The sequence below is a fragment of the Myxine glutinosa genome, chromosome 2, assembly GCF_964187855.1.
Source record: "Myxine glutinosa chromosome 2, kmMyxGlut1.1, whole genome shotgun sequence".
Taxonomy (NCBI): domain Eukaryota; kingdom Metazoa; phylum Chordata; class Myxini; order Myxiniformes; family Myxinidae; genus Myxine; species Myxine glutinosa.
This window is the reverse complement of record NC_136262.1, coordinates 118,449,555-118,467,310: the sequence shown is the minus strand read 5'-3', so window position 1 is coordinate 118,467,310 and position 17,756 is coordinate 118,449,555. Positions and strand designations below refer to the sequence as shown.

Genomic DNA, 17,756 nt, shown 5'->3' with positions numbered 1-17,756 from the left:
TTCACAAATCTAGGCTTTTAATGGGAGAGTGGCCACTCATGAGAAAAAGGCATATGATAGCGCACCTGGAGTTTGCAAAAAGACACGTGAAAGATTCTGAGAGCATGAGGCAAAATATTCTGTGGTCTGATGAGACGAAAATTGAACTCTTTGGCTTGAATGCAAAAGCACTACATCTGGCAGAAACCGAGCACAGCTCATCACCCATCTACCACCATCCCTACCGTGAAGCTTGGTGGTGGTAGCATCATTCTATGGGGATGCTTTTTAGCGGGAGGGACTAGGAGACTTGTGAGGATCGAGGGAATAATGAATGGAGCCAAATGCAGGCATATCCTTGAGGAGAACCTGCTTCAGAGTGCAAAAGACCTGAGATGGTGGCGAAGATTTACATTCCAACAGGACAATAACCCCAAGCATACAGCCAAAGCAACACTGGAATGGCTTCAGCTGAAAAACGTGAAAGTCCTTGAGTGGCCCAGCCAAAGCTCAGAATCTGTGGAAGGACTTGAAGATTGCTGCTCACCAACATTCCCCATCCAACTTGACAGAGCTTGAGCAAATCTGCAAGGAAGAATGGGAGAAACTTCTCAAATCCAGATGTGCAAAGCTGATACAGACGTACCCAAGAAGACTCGAAGCTGTAATGGCTGTGAAAGGTGATTCTACAAAGTATTGACTCGGGGTTGAATACTTATGTAAATTAGATATTTCTGCATTTCATTTTTAATTGTTTTGTAAAAAATTGCGAAAAAAAAAAACAGATTCCACTTTGACATTATAGGATATTGACCAAAAAAAATGTGAAGATCAGTGACAAAAAAAATCCCAACTTAATCAATTTTAAATTCAGGCTGTAACGACAAAATGAGAAAAAGTGAAGGGGTGTAAATACTTTCTGAAGGCCCTGAACCTATATTAATAACTAAGCTTTTCCACAATTGTGATAAATAAAAATACATGTACAGTGACCTCCATGAGTATAGGAACAGTGAAGCCAAATTTGTTATTATTGCTATATACTCAATAAATTTGGATTGGAGATCAAAAGACAAATACGAGGCAAGCGTACAAAAGATCCGTTTTTATTTCCTGGGATATTTCCTGGGATTGTTACGGAACCCAACGTCGGCCTCTTTCCCCCTTATCGAGGGGGGATTAATCCCCTCGTCTATGACTGAACGACGTGGTCCTGGGGGTATGACGTCACGCCCGGTCAGCGCTGGGTAGGGTATTAGGCCCACCCGTCCTATGACCTAAATACCAGCGCCTCTCGGTACGCAAGGAAATACTCCTGCTCACGGCCGCAGCATAATGGATTGGTTGCGCCGAGTGAAGCGAACTGCGGCATGAGCCGTTTATCGAAGGGGCTAACCCCGATTCATATGCGTTGGCCGAATCGCGCCACGTATACTCAATTTGGAAACCTCTAAAGCGGCCGAATGAGAAAGAAGGAAGGCAAAGGTACAGAAGAACAGATATTTATTAATTATTTACACAACCCAAAGAAAAGAGAGCAATCAAGGTAATATACAGGGAAATGGAAGGAGCAGAAGACACAGTGCAATTATTAGCTTATCTATGCAGTCTTAACTTATACCCAGGGACAAGACACACAAAACAAACTCACGTACACGAATGGGGAATTTGTAAGCAGGAATCACTGGAGGGAGGAGAAGGTCCAAGCCGATGGCAGGGCGGGAAGGTCCAGGCAAATGTACCCCGTCGAGGTCCACGTTCCGGGCTCGAAGCGAACAGCAGCTGGCAGCTCCGCGTCTCCACAACCGGCAATAGGGCCTAGAGAGTCTCGGCCTATTGCAATATGAGCACCCCCTCATGTCTCGTCCTCTCTTGGCTGCTTCAGCTGGGTCACGCATCTGCCACGAAAAGGCTTGTGTCCGTGCTTATATCGCGCATGGCGCGATGATCCGCCAACTCCTATGCCACGCCTCCGGTTTTTGCTCACCTCGGCGCTGATTAGTGGGCAAGGCTCTTTGGCTCCACCTTTGATGACGAGGTGGTGCCACGCCCGTGATCCGGCGGCTCCTGCCCCCTCCTTGGCCTCGTGTGCGATGGAGTCTTGGGGTGAAAATGATGGCAGTGAAAACCGCCCAATGCAACGGCGGCCAACGCCGCCGAAAACAGCCCAAATGTCGCTTGCACTTTGAGGAGACGATTTGGGGGAAACTTGAAAGGGGAACTATCTTATTTAATTGATGCAACGCAATGAATTCGTGGACCACAGAGCCTTATACTGACATTTACTAAGGATATAACTACTGAGGGAACTTATGATTTGCTACGTGTGTGCGATGGCCTAACTAAGGACGACCTTTGATCTTTACAATTGGAGGTATTTACAAGAAATATTTACAGCACACAAAAGGGTATATTTTACAACAAATTACACACAGGATTCTCAAATCCTCAACACTGCACCCTCATCCTCACGCAACCAATTGTTACGGATCTCTACGTCGGCATTTTTCCCCTTAAGAAGGGGGGATTAATCCCCTTGTCCGCGACTGACCGACGTGAGTCCTGGGGGTCCCAACGCTCCTTCTGGTCGGGAGCAGCCAGGGTATTTGGTCTACAAAAAGTCACAAGGACCTGAGTGCCACTCCTGACCGCGAAGCAGGGGAGGGACTCCTGCTCGAACCCCGGTTTTAGATGGTCTAGTTGCCGAGCGGTTGTAGCAACCTGAAGTTCGAGTCATTAACATTCACTAACCCGATTCCGAAACGTTGGCCAAATCGTGCCACAGGTATTCAATTGGGAAAAGACAAGGACGACCGGACGAGCATGAAGAAGAAGAACGAAGGTAGGAAATAACAGGATTTATTACTACTATTATGTACACAATCAAAAACAACCAAGGAGAAGGAAAGATACGAAAATAATTTACAGAAGGATGGAAGCTAACTTCTTCCATGCACATCTCACTCCAGCAACCGTTGCCGAGTCTGATCCACCTTCTCCATTCAGCATGTCTCCGAGGTAACAAAATGTTTTCACACCTTCCAGCTTCACGCCGTCTCCAAGATCCAACTCAACATTTCCTCCATCTGCAGCTCCCTCTGTGCACACCTTACACTTGAATGTAGCTGCCACACTGGTTAATGACCCTCTCAAACCACTACATTTTTGATGAACCCACTCAGCGCACATTGTACATTGAATGGAATTCACTCCGACACCCTTCCTGCACACAGCACACGGCCACTTCCCAGTTCTTTCCACCTCACCACATGCTTTACCACTTGCCATCACCTTCGTTTTTCCGATATTCACCTTCAGACCTTTTGTCTCCATGCATTCCTTCCACTTGTTCATCTTCTCCTTCGGTCCATCCATACTTTCTGCAATCAACACCAGATCATCTGCATACAACAACTCCCACGGTAAACCCTCCTTCACGTTCCGAGCCAGCACCTCCATCACAGCTACAAATAGTAGTGGACTTAGTACCGACCCTTGGTGCACTCCCACCTTCACCTCAAACTCACCACTGTTCCCGTCCTTCGTCCTTACAGCTGCGCACGCTCCTTTGTACATTGCCATCACGACTCTGATCAACCATTCCTCCACTCCTAACTTCCTCAATGCCCATGTCACTGCTTCACGTGGAACCCTATCGAATGCTTTCTCCAGATCAACAAACCCAAGAAACAACTTCTTCCTCTTCTCCATGTACTTCTCCTGCAACTGCCTCACAATAAAAAGCACGTCTGCCGTTCCTCTTCCTGGCATAAATCCAAACTGCATTTCGTCAATCTTCTCTTTCTTCCTTATCCTCCTCTCCAACACCCTTTCCAATACTTTCATTCCATGCTCCAATAACTTCATCACTCGATACGAGCCACAGTCCAGAGGGTCACCTTTCCCCTTGTATGGAGGGAAGAGGGTACTCAATTCCCAATCCACTGGAATGCAGCCTTCTTTCACTACCAGATTACAAATCTCTGCCATTCTCTTCACACCCCAACTTCCTGCTGCCTTCAACATATCTCCCACAACTCCCGTCGGCCCTCCCGCTTTTCTACTCTTCATTGCTTTTATCGCTTCCTCAACTTCTCGGTTATCTTCTCTGCGGGTCCTAAAACTGGGTTACTCTCTATGTTGCCATCCCATTCATTCTCTGCATTCAACAGTATGTCCATATACTGTATCTCTCTTCCATCTTCCTTTAATTCCATCTGGGTCCACAATGATTTGTCCCACTTCATCCTTCAAGCAACTCACCCCCATCACATCACACCTCTCTTTCGCTATCTGCTTTGCAATCCTGAATACCACTCTCTGACCCTCTTCCAAATCCAAGTGTTCCCCGAACATTTTCCTACATGCCTCCTGCGCCTTTGCTACCTCTTTCTTTGCAGCCTTCTTGGCTGCCTTATAACTTTCATGCTCTGCCTTTTCTGCCCCCATACCCTTTGCCTTCTGCCACTCCTTGAACTTCTTCCTCTTCTCATCAATCCTCTTTCCAACTTCATCATCCAACCACCATGTTTCCGAGTGCCTCGGTGGTCCTTTTGTCCATCCACATACCTCACCAACGGCTTCCAACAGACTATCTTTCATTGACATCCAACCACTTTCAAGCTCAACCACATCAGCCTCTACCATACTCAGCCTCTCTTTTAATGCCTCCCTCACTGTCACCTCTTTCAACCTCCACACCTTCATTCTCGGTTGGTACTTCACCCGCCGAGCTCTCCTCGCACCTTTCACCCTTATGTCGCAGACAACCAAGTGGTGCTGTGAAACAGCCTCCTCCCCCGGGATCACCTTTGTGTCCCGGAGGTACCCCCTATCTCGCCTACGCACCAGCAGGTAGTCGACGGTTGTCGTCGACCCACCTGACATGTATGTAACAAGCTTATTGTCCTCTTTCTGGAACTGAGTATTACAAATCAGCTCCATCAGCAAACTCCAAAATCCTTTCACCTTCTCCATTTCTCACACCATATCCGTAACTCCCATGAACTCCCATGAAAACCATCCATACTCCTTCCCACATGTCCATTCAGGTCTCCTCCTACCAGAACAACTTCATTATCTTTCACGTTTTCCTTCAGCTTCTCTATCGCACACCAGAACTTGTCCTTCTCTTCATCGCTTCGACCAACCTATGGAGCATATCCCGAGATGACGTTCACCAAGAGCTTTCCAATCATCATCTTCACCATCATCAACCTTTCACTCACTCGAGTCACACTCACCACACTGTCTACAAACTCCTCAGAAAACAGGACACCAACACCATTCACGCCTTCTGGGCACCCTTGCCATACAAACTTGTATTTCTGGCCCTGCCTACCCTTCACCATTCTCACACCACTTCCCTTCCATCTTGTCTTCTGCACACAACATATGTCCACTCTTCTTCTGACCACTACTTCCACCACTTCTCCTGATCTCCCTGTCATTGTCCCTACATTCCATGTCCCAAACTTCAGAAACCGAACTCCACGTTGGGCATCAGACGTTTCCTCGTCATAAATGGAGTGATTTCCACCCTTGCTTCAATCGGGTTCCCCACCTTGAGTTTTGACGAGAGGGAATGGGGTCCCCCACGGGGTACTTCGGGCTGTACCCTGCCCATATGTCGTTGTAATTGTCATGGTTCTCTTTTTGAGGCAATGTTTTTATGGCCGGATGCCCTTCCTGACGCCAAAACCCTTTTTAGTCGCCTCTTACGACACGCAGGGATACGGTGTACCTATTCTAAACCGGGGTACACACCGGCTTATGGTACCCCATAATGACGAAGAGAAAACAGGATTTTAGAAAGTTTTGCAAATTTATTAAAAAGAAAAAACTGAAATATCACATTTACATAAGTATTCATACCCTTTGCGATGACACTTGAAATTTAGCTCAGGTGCCTCCCATTTCTCTTGATCATCTTTGGGATGTTTCTACACCTTGCTTGAAGTCCACCTGTGGTAAATTCAATTGATTGGACATGATTTGGAAAGGCACACACCTGTCTTTATAAGGTCCCACAGCTGACAATGCATATCAGAGCAAAAACCAAGCCATGAGGTCGAAGGAACTACCTGCAGAGCTCAGAGACAGGATTGTGTCGAGGCACAGATCTGGGGAAGCCTACAAAAAAAATTCTGCTGCATTGAAGGTTCCCAAGAGCACAGTGGCCTCCATAATTCTTAAATGGAAGGAGTTTGGAACAACCAGGACTCTTCCTCGAGCTGGCCGCCCGGCCAAACTGAGCAGTCGGCGGAGAAGGGCCTTGGTAAGAGAGGTGATCAAGAACCCGATGGTCACTCTGGCTGAGCTCCAGAGATCCTGTGTGGAGATGGGAGAAACTTGCAGAAGGACAACCATCACTGCAACACTCCACCGATCTGGGCTTTATGGCAGAGTGGCCAGACGGAAGCCTCTCCTCAGTGAAAGACACATAAAAACCCGCTTGGAGTTTGCAAAAAAGCACCTAAAGGACTCTCAGACTGTGATATGAGAAACAAGATTCTGTGGGCTTTCATGTTTCATGCACAAATATCAGAGAGCAATGGAAACTATAAAGGAGCTGTACTTCGCAAGGGCAGTATGAAATTCACTTGATGTCTTGTGTGCTGTATGTTCAATGAAGTACTTTGTGTAAATGCAAGTGAGTTTGTTCCAGCAAGTCGATTAAATTGTTCACCAGAAAGTGGTAGTCTCTGTCTCTCTGTTTATCTTAATTGAGTAGAGATATTACACCTGCAACAGGTGCTCACTAAGCATTGTGCATTCTGTGATGGCTGTATCGGTAAAAATTGGTGGTAAGCAGGTGAGCTGGTGCCAATGAAGGGAAAACCCTGCACAAAGAAGCGATTAAAGTGTTAGACATGTGTGCTGTCCCTCTCCCACTCTCTACTCCGATGAGCATCGTTGGCTGCAGGTGCAGTAAATGCAACGTGAAGTCTTATGCACATCGGCGCAGCAGACTGGCAAAGTCGTCGGTATGATGATAGCTACCCTTGATGTCTGAAGTGGACACAGCTGTCTGCAGATGTTGCACAGTAATGGCAAAATTGGTGCCATCACTGACTTTCATGGGCACATTTATCCATGATGTAGCGCTGCCCAGGCTGACCTACAAGTGTGGTTTCATATCTGAGTGTCCTCATAGCCATAACCTAAATAAGCTTCCCCCACAAGGCAGTGGGGGTTCACTTACCCTGGACATAGGGGCCTATACTAGGTACAGCCAGCCCGAGCAAGCCGAGCCTGGGAGTCGCATAGGGCAGGGACCTCACTCCCAGAGGTAGCTGAAAAACAACTACTTTCTACCCATTATCTGTGAAGCATGGTGGAGGTAGTGTCATGCTTAGACTTGCATGGCTGCCTCTGGAACTGGATCACTCCTCCTTATTGATGAGCTAACTAATGATGGCAGTGGGAGAATGAATTCGGAAGTGTACAGAAACATTTTGTCTGCCTCTGTACAAGAAAATGCCTCCAAACTCATTGGTTGACGCTTCACCATGCAGCAAGACAATGACCCAAAACACGCTGCCAACACAACCAAGGAGTTCATCAGGGGAAAAAGTGGAAGGTTTTAGACTGGCCAAGTCAATCTCCTGATGTAAATCCAATGGAGCATGAACTTCACTTGCTGAAGAGGAGACTAAAGTCAGAAACCCCCAAAATAAACAACAACTGAAAATGGCTGCAGCAATGGCTTGGCAACGCATCTCAAAATGAGATATCAAGAAATAAAAGATGACCTTCTGTACTCTTGCCTCATCTTTATCTTTTGATATGAAATCCAAATTTATTGAGTACTAGCTGAAAGCACCCGGCGTTGCCCGGGTTTTTAGTCCCCTACCGGTGTACACCGGAGGGGACTATCGGTTTGCACTCCATCCCTCCGTCTGTCAGTCAGTCAGTCAGTCAGTCCATCACGCAAAGAACAGTTTTCCGGACTTTTTTTCTAAACTCTTAATGCTAATGATTTCAAACTTGGCACATGGTTTCCTCATGATAAGTTACATATCAAGTTCGAACTTCATGACGTTTCGATCATTTTTCACAAAGTTATGGCACTTTGAACTTTGGTAATTTGGTCCCTGCCCCAACAGTTTTCCAGACGACAGACTGCCGGTAGGGGACATGTATTGCAGCGCAATACTCAGAATGCTTGTTTTTGAATGAATTTAAATGAATTTGATTCAAATTTAAATGAAATGAATGAATTTCCCAGGGAAATGGGAATATTGCCTGTGATTGATGCTGTGAAGAGGAACAGGTTGAGATGGTTTGGTCATGTGTTGAGGAAGGATGAAAGTGACTGGTTGAGAAGAGTGATGGAATTTAATGTAGAAGGAAGTAGAGGACGGGGAAGACCGAGAAAGACTTGGCTAAAGATGGTGGAAGAAGAAATGCGGGCAAGGGGGTTAACAAGGAGAGATGCAGAAAATAGGGCAAAATGGAGAAGATTGTCATGGGGATCGCAAGGCTAACCCCTGCTCCAGCAGGGAAAATGGCCTTAAAATGCATGTTGTTGTTGTTGTTGTTACTACTATAATTCAGCTTTTACTCGTGGCCGTACAAGATAGACTACTATAATCCAGCTCAGCTTTTAATTGCGAAATAGGCCCAGCCCGGCCGATGCGGCCTCAACCGGCCTCGCCACCTAGCCTATAACCTTCCCGGGGCCGGTCCCGACATTTTTGGTTCTTTTTGAATGAATTTACTACTATAATTCAGTTTTTACTCGCGGCTGTAGAAGATTGACTACTATAATTCAGCTCAGCTTTTAATTGTGAAATGGGCCCAGCTCGGCCGAGGTGGGCCTTGACCGGCCTCGCCACCTCACTTATAACCTTCCCGGGGCCTGTCCCGACATTTTTGGTTCTGTTTGAATGAATTTACTACCATAATTCAGGTTTTACTCGCGGCCGTAGAAGATTGACTACTATAATTCAGCTCAGCTTTTAATTGCGAAATGGGCCCGGCCCGGCCGAAGCGGCCTCAACCGGCCTCGCCACCTAGCCTAAAACCTTCCCGGGGCCCGTCACTGACATTTTTTGTATTAGAGGTTTCCTCCTATCTTTCACCGTTCAGGAGATCAGCTTGCACAGACAAACAAACAAAAACTTTATTTTATAATATAGAGAGATACAGCAACAATATCAAATTTGACCACTGTTCCAATACTTATTAAGCCTGGCGACTGTGTCAATGCGAAACATTCAGATTATTATTTCTTTCCTCACTTTGTTTATTGAACACTAAAAAGAGCAACATAGATGCGACATCTGAATGCATAACCAAGCTTCATTTCTGTGGCTTCACTTTTATTTATTTTGTCTTTGTCACTCTGAATATTAAATCTGAATCTTAAAAATATTAAATCACTCTGAATACCATCGAGTAGCACGTGCAAATACCTGAAAACATGAGCATTTAAATCACAATGATTTCCCTTTCATCTTCACGTAATCTCTATTCCGTCTTTGGATACCCCGGCATCATCCCTCCTCATCCTAATCGCTCATCCTTGGATCATTCCCATGCTATTCATCTCAATCATTACAGTCCTCGTCGACATCATGCACATCTTCATCTCCAGCTGCATCTTGTCCATTCCCAACTCCTCAACTTTCTCATGTCCTTCAAGATCCTAAAATTTAACTTCATAATCCTATTATTAATATGCAATTCGTCACTGAATTGATACCAATACAAATTTTTATTACAAACCCTCACCATCAAAAAGCTACTACATATAATCCAACAAACTGTTTCAGATGGAGCACCTTGCCACCATTAAAGCATTTAAATTGCATCAGATGTGGCAATAAATGGGAATTGTTGCTTCCAGCTTGCCGGCTCGATAACAGAAGATACCATTTGCATTTTTGCCACCTCCATCCCAACCCCGTTTACAATGCCGTGCGGGTACGGGCAACTTGCTAGTCTTCATATTTTTCAAAATTTTAATTTTTTATCAGGACCTTTAACTTCATAAACTTTAACTTCATATTATTCATAATTTTAACTTTTTATCAGGGCCTTTAACTTCATATTATTCATAATTTTAACTTTTTATCAGGACCTTTAACTTCATAAACTTTAACTTCATATTATTCATAATTTTAACTTTTTATCAGGGCCTTTTTTTTTTCTTTTTTTTTTGTATACAGAGTCAAGGCTCATGTAAGAGCTAGCACATTACACACGAAAGACCCATAACACATACAATAAACAAAGGGAGCAGGAGACAAGAGGGGGAGAGAGAAAAGCATACAAGCACAACAACAGTAGCGAACAGGGACGTCGGTAGATCTGTGGAAGGAAGAGGGCAAGTGGGGTGGGGTTGGCGGGGAGGGATACACGGTATAAAGCTAATGGACTCTACTCGGAATTTCAGGAAAGCTGTTGGAGATTGAAAGAGGTGGAACTGAATGGTCACTGAATTGATGCCAATACAAAGACCTTGAACTTTTTTTTACTTTAACCTCACAGCAAGACCGTTAATTTCATAAACTTCTTAACTTTAACCTCACAGCAAGACCTTTAATTTCATAAACTTCTTAACTTTAATTTCATAGCAAGACCTTTAATTTCATAAACTTCTTAACTTTAATTTCAGAACTTTAACTTAATAGCAAGACCTTTAATTTCATAAACTTCAGAACTTTAACCTCACAGCAAGACCTTTCATTTCACAAACTTCATAACTTTAGCTTCATAATCTTTATTGTCTTCCTTATTTTAATTTCATAATCAGTGTTTGAACTGAGTAATCACTGAAGGTTTTTCAGTCCTTCTGCTTCCTCATTCCTCACATTAGATGATGGTGTCTGTCTCTCCTGGAGATGACATTGTAATGTTTGTCAATATTTTTTTACATCTGCATTTTTCATCCTCACGATATTTATGAACACATTCTTCCGTCTCCTCAACGCTCAAACCACCTGCATTACACTCAATGTCTCCATCTTCAGTTGTCATCTTCTTGACAACTTTCATTCGTATTATCATCGTTGGCACCATCTTCATCTTCCATGAAATTTTCACTCAACCACGATGAGCACCCTTTCTGCATTCCCTCGTACACTCGAACACCATCTGCTCCTTCAAGCACACGGAGCCTCAGATCGAGCTCCCGACCCAGATCCAACAGAAACTCCCGCACGAAGTTCCATCGAGGCTTTATGCAGAGAAAAAGCTTCGTCTCGCCACGTATGAGCTCCGGCAAGGTCTTCAACAGCAGTTGTGCGTGTAGTTGACGATATACCACATCTGAAGCGAGGACGACATCGACGTGGACACCGTGAAACTCAGCATCGTGGACACCCCACTCGAAGGGGCGCACCTCGATCGGGTACGAGACTTGTGCGCAGCCCGTGTTATGCAGGACGTTGTGGTTGAGACTTCCAAGCACCGGACCGCGGTCTGTAGCGATCACCTTCGCACCTGACACAGAGGAGGTGGGAAAGTAGGTGGACATGGTAGAGTTTGGCATCACAGGCATGTCCAATGATCGAAATGAAAGGCAGAATGAAAGAGACAACAATGACAGAGACAAAGAGAGATAGATATATGGATGTCGAACATTGTCGCGTTTTACGGAAAACTAACTGGAGGAGTTTTTCCAATGATATTCACAAACTCGAACAATTGACTGCATTGTGAAATGATGCCACTAGTGCACAAGGAGGTGATGGTGGGTGTTGTGGCAGAGCAGAAAAGACAAGTGGGCCTTTAGGTAGGCTTTAATCAACACAATGGTGGCCAGGTGCACAAGAAGAGGCCTAATCAGGGCTTGAAGTCCTTAAGAGGGAACGTAGCATGGAGCAGATCGTAGGCAGCCTGCATGCCGTCGGCTGAACCGCTTTAATACAATAACGATCCCAGAACACAGGAAGTGAGGTACACAGGAAGTGAGGTACACAGGAAGTGAGGTACACAGGAAGTGAGGACACAGGAAGTGAGGATACAGGAAGTGAAGTACACAGGAAGTGAGGTACACAGGAAGTGAGGCCACAGGAAGTGAGGTACACAGGGAGTGAGGCATCAAGAAAACTGGAATTATGTCATTCTCCAAGAAAACTTAGCTTAGAAAAACACTACTCAGAAGCCCAGACGGTAGGGGGCCCGCTGGGCACGTTATGATCGTCATAGCGGCTGTTGTTCAGTAGAATTTCCAGAGACTTCAGTGAGCACTGAGCTAGGATCGTCTGATGCAGTTGAATCTCTGCCAACCCCATTCTCCAAGTCGCACGGTGCCTCGTTCTGTTGCTCCCATCCCTTTGTGTCTCCAGTCGGGGCCAAATGTCGGATAGATACAGTGGTTTCCTTGCCGTCTGGATAGCGGACCTGGGCGTACTGCGGATTCGCCTGCAGGAGTTCCACTTGGTCGACCAGTGGTTCCGTCTTACTCTGGCGCACATGTCTTATGAGTAGGACAGGTCCAGGTGTGTATAGCCAAGTTGGTACCGAGCTACCAATCACGGAGCGGCGAGCAAAACTTAGCAGTCTTTCATGTGGGGTAGCATTAGTAACTGTTGACAAGAGAAAACGGATCGAGTGTAAGGCATCAGGCAAGACAGTTTGCCAACACTGGGTAGGCAGTTGGCATGACCTCACGGCCATGGTGATAGCCTTCCAGACTGTTCTGTTGTAACATTCAGCCTGTCTGTTACCCTGCGGGTTGTAGCTAGTGGTTCTGCTGCTAGAAATGCCTTTACTTGTCAGGAATTCACCAAGTTCTCGGCTCATGAACGATGGTCCCCGGTCCAAATGGATGTAGGCGGGCATTCCGAAGAGGGCGAAAAGTTTGCAAAGGCAGTCGATCACCGTATAACTTGTCATGTTCGCACATGGGAACACAAAGGGGAATCTCGAGTACTCATCGATGATAGTGAGGAAGTACTTGTTTTTGTCAGTGCTTGGCAAGGGTCCCTTAAAATCTATGTTAAGGCATTTGAATGGCCGGGTGGCTTTTATGAGATGGGCCCTTTCTGGCTGATAGAACCGGGGTTTGCACTCTGCACAGGTTCTGCACAAGCCGGTCATCCGTCGAACGTCTTCCACCAAATAAGGTAGGTTTCGAGATTTCACGAAGTGGTACATGCGTGTGACTCCTGGGTGACATAGGGACTGGTGGAGGTCGTATAGTGAACGATGGTCTAGGCATGTAGATGAGCAGAATGACCTTGATAATGCGTCAGGAGGTATGTTTTCTTTCCCCGGACGGTAGATAATCTCATAATGAAAGCAAGATGACCTTGGAGATGTCAACGATTCTTGATAGATATATGGATTTCTTGGAGATTTCAACGTCCACTACGACCAACCACAACATCCTCTCACTTCAAAGATCATTGACCTCCTTTCTACTTTTAGTCTGTCTCAGTCTGTCTCCCAACCTACACATGTTAAAGGACACATCCTGGATTGGTTAGTGCACAGATGCGATGATCAGTTGGTGCAGTCCACGCCAGTGACCTGTGCTATCGCCTCGGACCACTTCTGTGTCACCAGCCACCTGAGTATTGCTGTTCCTCATCTTCAGCCCACCTTCATCACTGCCCGCAACATTCGTGCCATCGACCGTTCCGCCTTTAAAGAGGACCTTCACACCCGTCTCTCTGGCCGTTCCTACGTCACTGCAGAAGACCTCGACTCTTGCCTCCGCACAGCGTTAGACTGTCATGCTCCAGCGACACGGCGCGCCGTTCCTAGATGCAGGAGTACTCCATGGTTCAGCGCAGTCAGCGACGAAGTCAGGGCTGCCAAAAAGGAACGACGACGTGCCGAGAGACAGTGGCTGAAGACTGGCCTCACAGTCCATAAACAGTTGTATAACATAGCTAAAAGACTCGTCATAAAAATCATTCTGAAAGCAAAAACGTCATATATTTCTGATCGGATTACTAGGAGCTCCTCCTGCAAGCAACTGTTCAGCATTACCAACCGCCTGTTTGCCACCAAAAATGAATCCGTTCTTCCCACTGTATTTCCTCAAAACGAACTACCCCAATGCTTCCTGCATTTCTTTCACAATAAAATTCAGTCAATAAGAAACAATCTTGACAAGCAGTCACTCCTTTCCTTCGATGATGCTGAACACTGCTTTCATGGACGACCTCTTAGTTCGTTTACTCCTGTTACTGAGGAAATTGTCAAATGTGCAATCCTCAAGTCAAACACAAAAACATGTGATCTCGACCCCCTTCCCACCGATTTGTTTATTGAGTGTTCTGGACACCCTCCTCCCATTTATTACTGCAGTTATCAATGATTCTCTGACTACGGGTTCATTTCCGCTTCTCTTTAAGCAAGCTCTTGTTCAACCACTTCTTAAAAAGCCCACCCTTGACCTTAACGACATGAAAAATTACCGTCCTATCTCCAACCTGTCTTTCCTGTCAAAGATCACAGAAAGAATTGTGCTATCACAGATGAATGACCATCTACTTTCAAATAATCTTTTCAATTCTCGCAGTCAGCATATAGACCAGGCCATAGCACCGAGACCGCTCTCCTAAGAATAACCAATGATCTTCTGACCTCTCTCGACTGTGGTAAAGTTTCCGTTCTTGCTCTTTTAGACTTGTCTGCCACCTTTGACACGATTGACCATAGTGTCTTAATTCGTCGTCTTGAACTCAATTTGGTATAACTGGTACTCCCCTTTCTTGGCTGATGTCCTATCTTACTGATAGAGTGCAAACAGTTATTGTCAATGGCCAGAAATCAGCCCCTTCTCCGCTTTCCTTTGGCGTTCCCCAGGGCTCAGTCCTGGGACCTATCCTCTTTCTTTTGTACACTCAGCCTCTATTTGATCTTGTTGCCAGACATTCAGTTGATCACCACGCCTTCGCGGACGACAATCAGCTGTACAAAGGAAGCACGATTCAACAAATCGTGCCCACTGTTGAAGTGTTAGAAGGCTGTATTGCCGACGTGAAGGTGTGGATGACCCAAAACAAACTTCAGCTGAACGATGCTGAAACAGAGTCTATGATTGTAAGATCACACAGATGTCCTCTACAATGTTCACTTCCTACCACTATTCATGTTGGTGAAACCGATGTAAACTTTGTTTCGTCGGCCAATAACCTTGGTGTGGTTTTCGACTGTAACATGACATTTTCCAAGCAAGTACTTCAAACTTGCAAATCAGCATACTTTCAGCTGCGAAAGATCGCATCCATTCGCCACTTTCTTACTCCTCAAGCTGCTCTAACTCTGGTCTGTGCCCTTGTCCTCTCAAGGCTAGACGATTGTAATTCTTTGTATGCTGGCTGCCCTCAGTTTCTCTTGGATAAGTTACAAAAGGTTCAAAACTCTGCCGCTCGTCTTGTCTGTAAGGCGAAGAAGTCTGACCATGTTACTCCGCTCCTTGAATCTTTACACTGGCTGCCTGTCTCTGCTCGTGTGCAATACAAAATTTGCACACTATGTTATAAATCATTGTGTGGAGCGGGACCTCACTATCTCTCCGATTTGCTCACTCTCTATGTACCTCGGCGACGGCTTCGTTCAAGCGACGAATCTATGACCTTGGAGCCGCCGTGCACCAGCACCAAGTCATTTGGCGAGAAATCCTTTTCCTTTGCTGCACCTCTGCTCTGGAATGACTTGCCTTCCTCTGTTCGACATGTTGACTCTCTTCCTGCCTTTAAAACCTCCCTCAAAACCTATCTGTTTCACAAGTCTTTCAAAGTCTAAGTCCTGTTTTCCCTTTGGTTTGAGGTGGGACAGAGATCGAGAGTATGTCTGTGTACATGTGCGGGGGAAGGAGGGGGAGGAGGAGGGGAGAGTACACATCTGTGGGTTTTGAATGGGGAGGGAGAGGAATAGGGCAAGAGTGAAGGTGTGTCTGTGTGTGTGTATGTTTGTGCATGTGTGTGCGGTGTGTGTGCGTTCGCATGATAATGTAAAGCGCCACGAGGGTCGTTAACTCTGCTTGATGGGGCTATATAAGACTCCTTCATTATTATTATTATTATTATTATTATTATTATTAAGATAACTCCATGCGCCAACCCATGATCTTGTCGTTCTTTATCTTGCTTTTCTGTCCTCTGTCAAACATGTAGCTGACAGAGCGTTGGTCAGTCTTCAGTGTAAAGTGCCTTCCCGTCAGGTAGTGTCTCCAGTGGCGGACAGTTTCGATGATAGCCTTAGCTTCCTTTTCGACCGATGCATGCCGTTTTTCGGATCCTTGGAGTGTGCGGGAGAAGAAGGCTACTGGACTCCCCGCCTGGTTAAGCGTTGCGGCAGTAGCAAACTCGGATGCGTCGGTCTCAACTTCAAAGGGTATTGACTCATCGATTGCATTGACCACTGACTCTTCAATGTCCCGTTTGAGTTGGTGGAATGTGGTTTCAGCCTCCTTCGAGATGGGGAAAGCTTTTGTGGCACTGAGGGGGCAAATTTTGCTTGAATAGTTGTGAATCCACTGAGAGTGGTAGGCAAAAAGTCCCAGGATCCGGCGCAGGGACTTCATGTTATGCGGCACGGGTAGCTCTCGCAGGGGCTGAAGGCACTCAGCGTCTGGCCACATTTGACCATCCTCTACTACATAGCCCAGTATACTGAGTTTAGTGGTCGAAAACACACACTTATCCTCATTATAGCCAATGTTCTTCCTTTCGGCTGCTTTGAGGAACTGCTTCAGGTTGACGTCGTGCTCAGTTTGTGTCATGCCACAGATAGTCAGATTGTCTAGGTAAGCGAATGTTCCAGCAAGTTTCTCTTCCTTGATAAAGGAGTCCATGATGCGTTGGAAGCAAGATACCGTTTGTGATGCCAAATGGGACTCGCGTGAACTGGTAAAGACTTCCGCTCGATTTGAACGCCGTATAGGGCTTATCTTGGTTCCTTATGGGTACCTGATGGTAAGCACTACGCAGGTCGATGGTGCTGAAGACGTGATACTGGGCGATCTTATTCACTGTGTCATCGATATGCTGTAGCGGGTACCCGTCGAGTAGCGTAAATCGGTTGATGGTCTCAGAATAGTCAATCACAATCCGTTTCTTGTGGTTTTTGTCTTTAGTTACCACGACCTGGGCGCACCACGGGGACTTACTCGGTTCGATGACTCCTTCGCGTAGTAGCCAATGAGTTTCTTTCTCGATTAATTTGCGGTTGTCAAAGCTGTACTGACGCGACCTGGTGGCAATAGGGAGACATTCCGCTGTCAGATTGGCAAACAGTTCCGGGGGGTCAATGCTTAGTGTGGTCAGTCCGCAGAGAACTAAAGGTGGCAGGTTACTGCCGAATTTCAGTGTGAAGCTGTCATGCTGTTTCTGGAAGTCTTTCCCGAGGATAATGTCTGTGCAGAGCTCGGGGAGTATGGACAGTTGCATGTCTTGGTAGATTCGTCCTTTCAGGGTTAAATTGACCACGCAGAATCCAAGCATCTTCATTAAAAGCGATGCTGAGGCCATAGAGACAGCTTCGCCCAACTGGTAAAACTTTAGTGAATGTCGCCTGACTAGGTGTGGGTGAATAAAGCTTTCCGTGCTTCCACTGTCGATGAGGCCATCGGCTTCAATTCCATTCATGGCAACCTTACAGGTTGCTTTTGTTAGTGCCGGAGAGATGGGTGCAGATGTCACAGAGGCAAGGGTCGGGCGATTCGCTGACGCTGAGGTAGCGCCCACGGCAGTGGCGGCTGGTGACGAACGGCAGACTTTAGCAAAGTGCCCCTTATTCCCGCATTTGTTGCATGTAGCCTCACATGCGGAGCACCTTGACTGTGGGTGTTTCAAGTAATCACAGAA

The 17,756-nt window shown here is 46.1% G+C and overlaps 1 protein-coding gene across 2 annotated transcripts in view; it reads right to left on the bottom strand.

Annotated features, from left to right (window-relative positions):
* Window positions 1–9,083: 9,083 nt before the first annotated feature.
* The window catches only part of LOC137417463 (protein-lysine methyltransferase METTL21C-like), a 42,304-nt gene continuing 33,631 nt past the window's right edge, over window positions 9,084–17,756 (bottom strand). Inside the window, exon 4 of one of the 2 annotated variants that reach the window (XM_068103377.2) lies at window positions 9,084–11,430. In XM_068103377.2, coding sequence (XP_067959478.2) covers window positions 10,955–11,430 — 476 coding nt within the window. In that variant the 3' untranslated portion in view covers window positions 9,084–10,954. The remainder of the gene's footprint in view (window positions 11,431–17,756) is intronic. The other variant, XM_068103378.2, reaches the window with a different exon arrangement.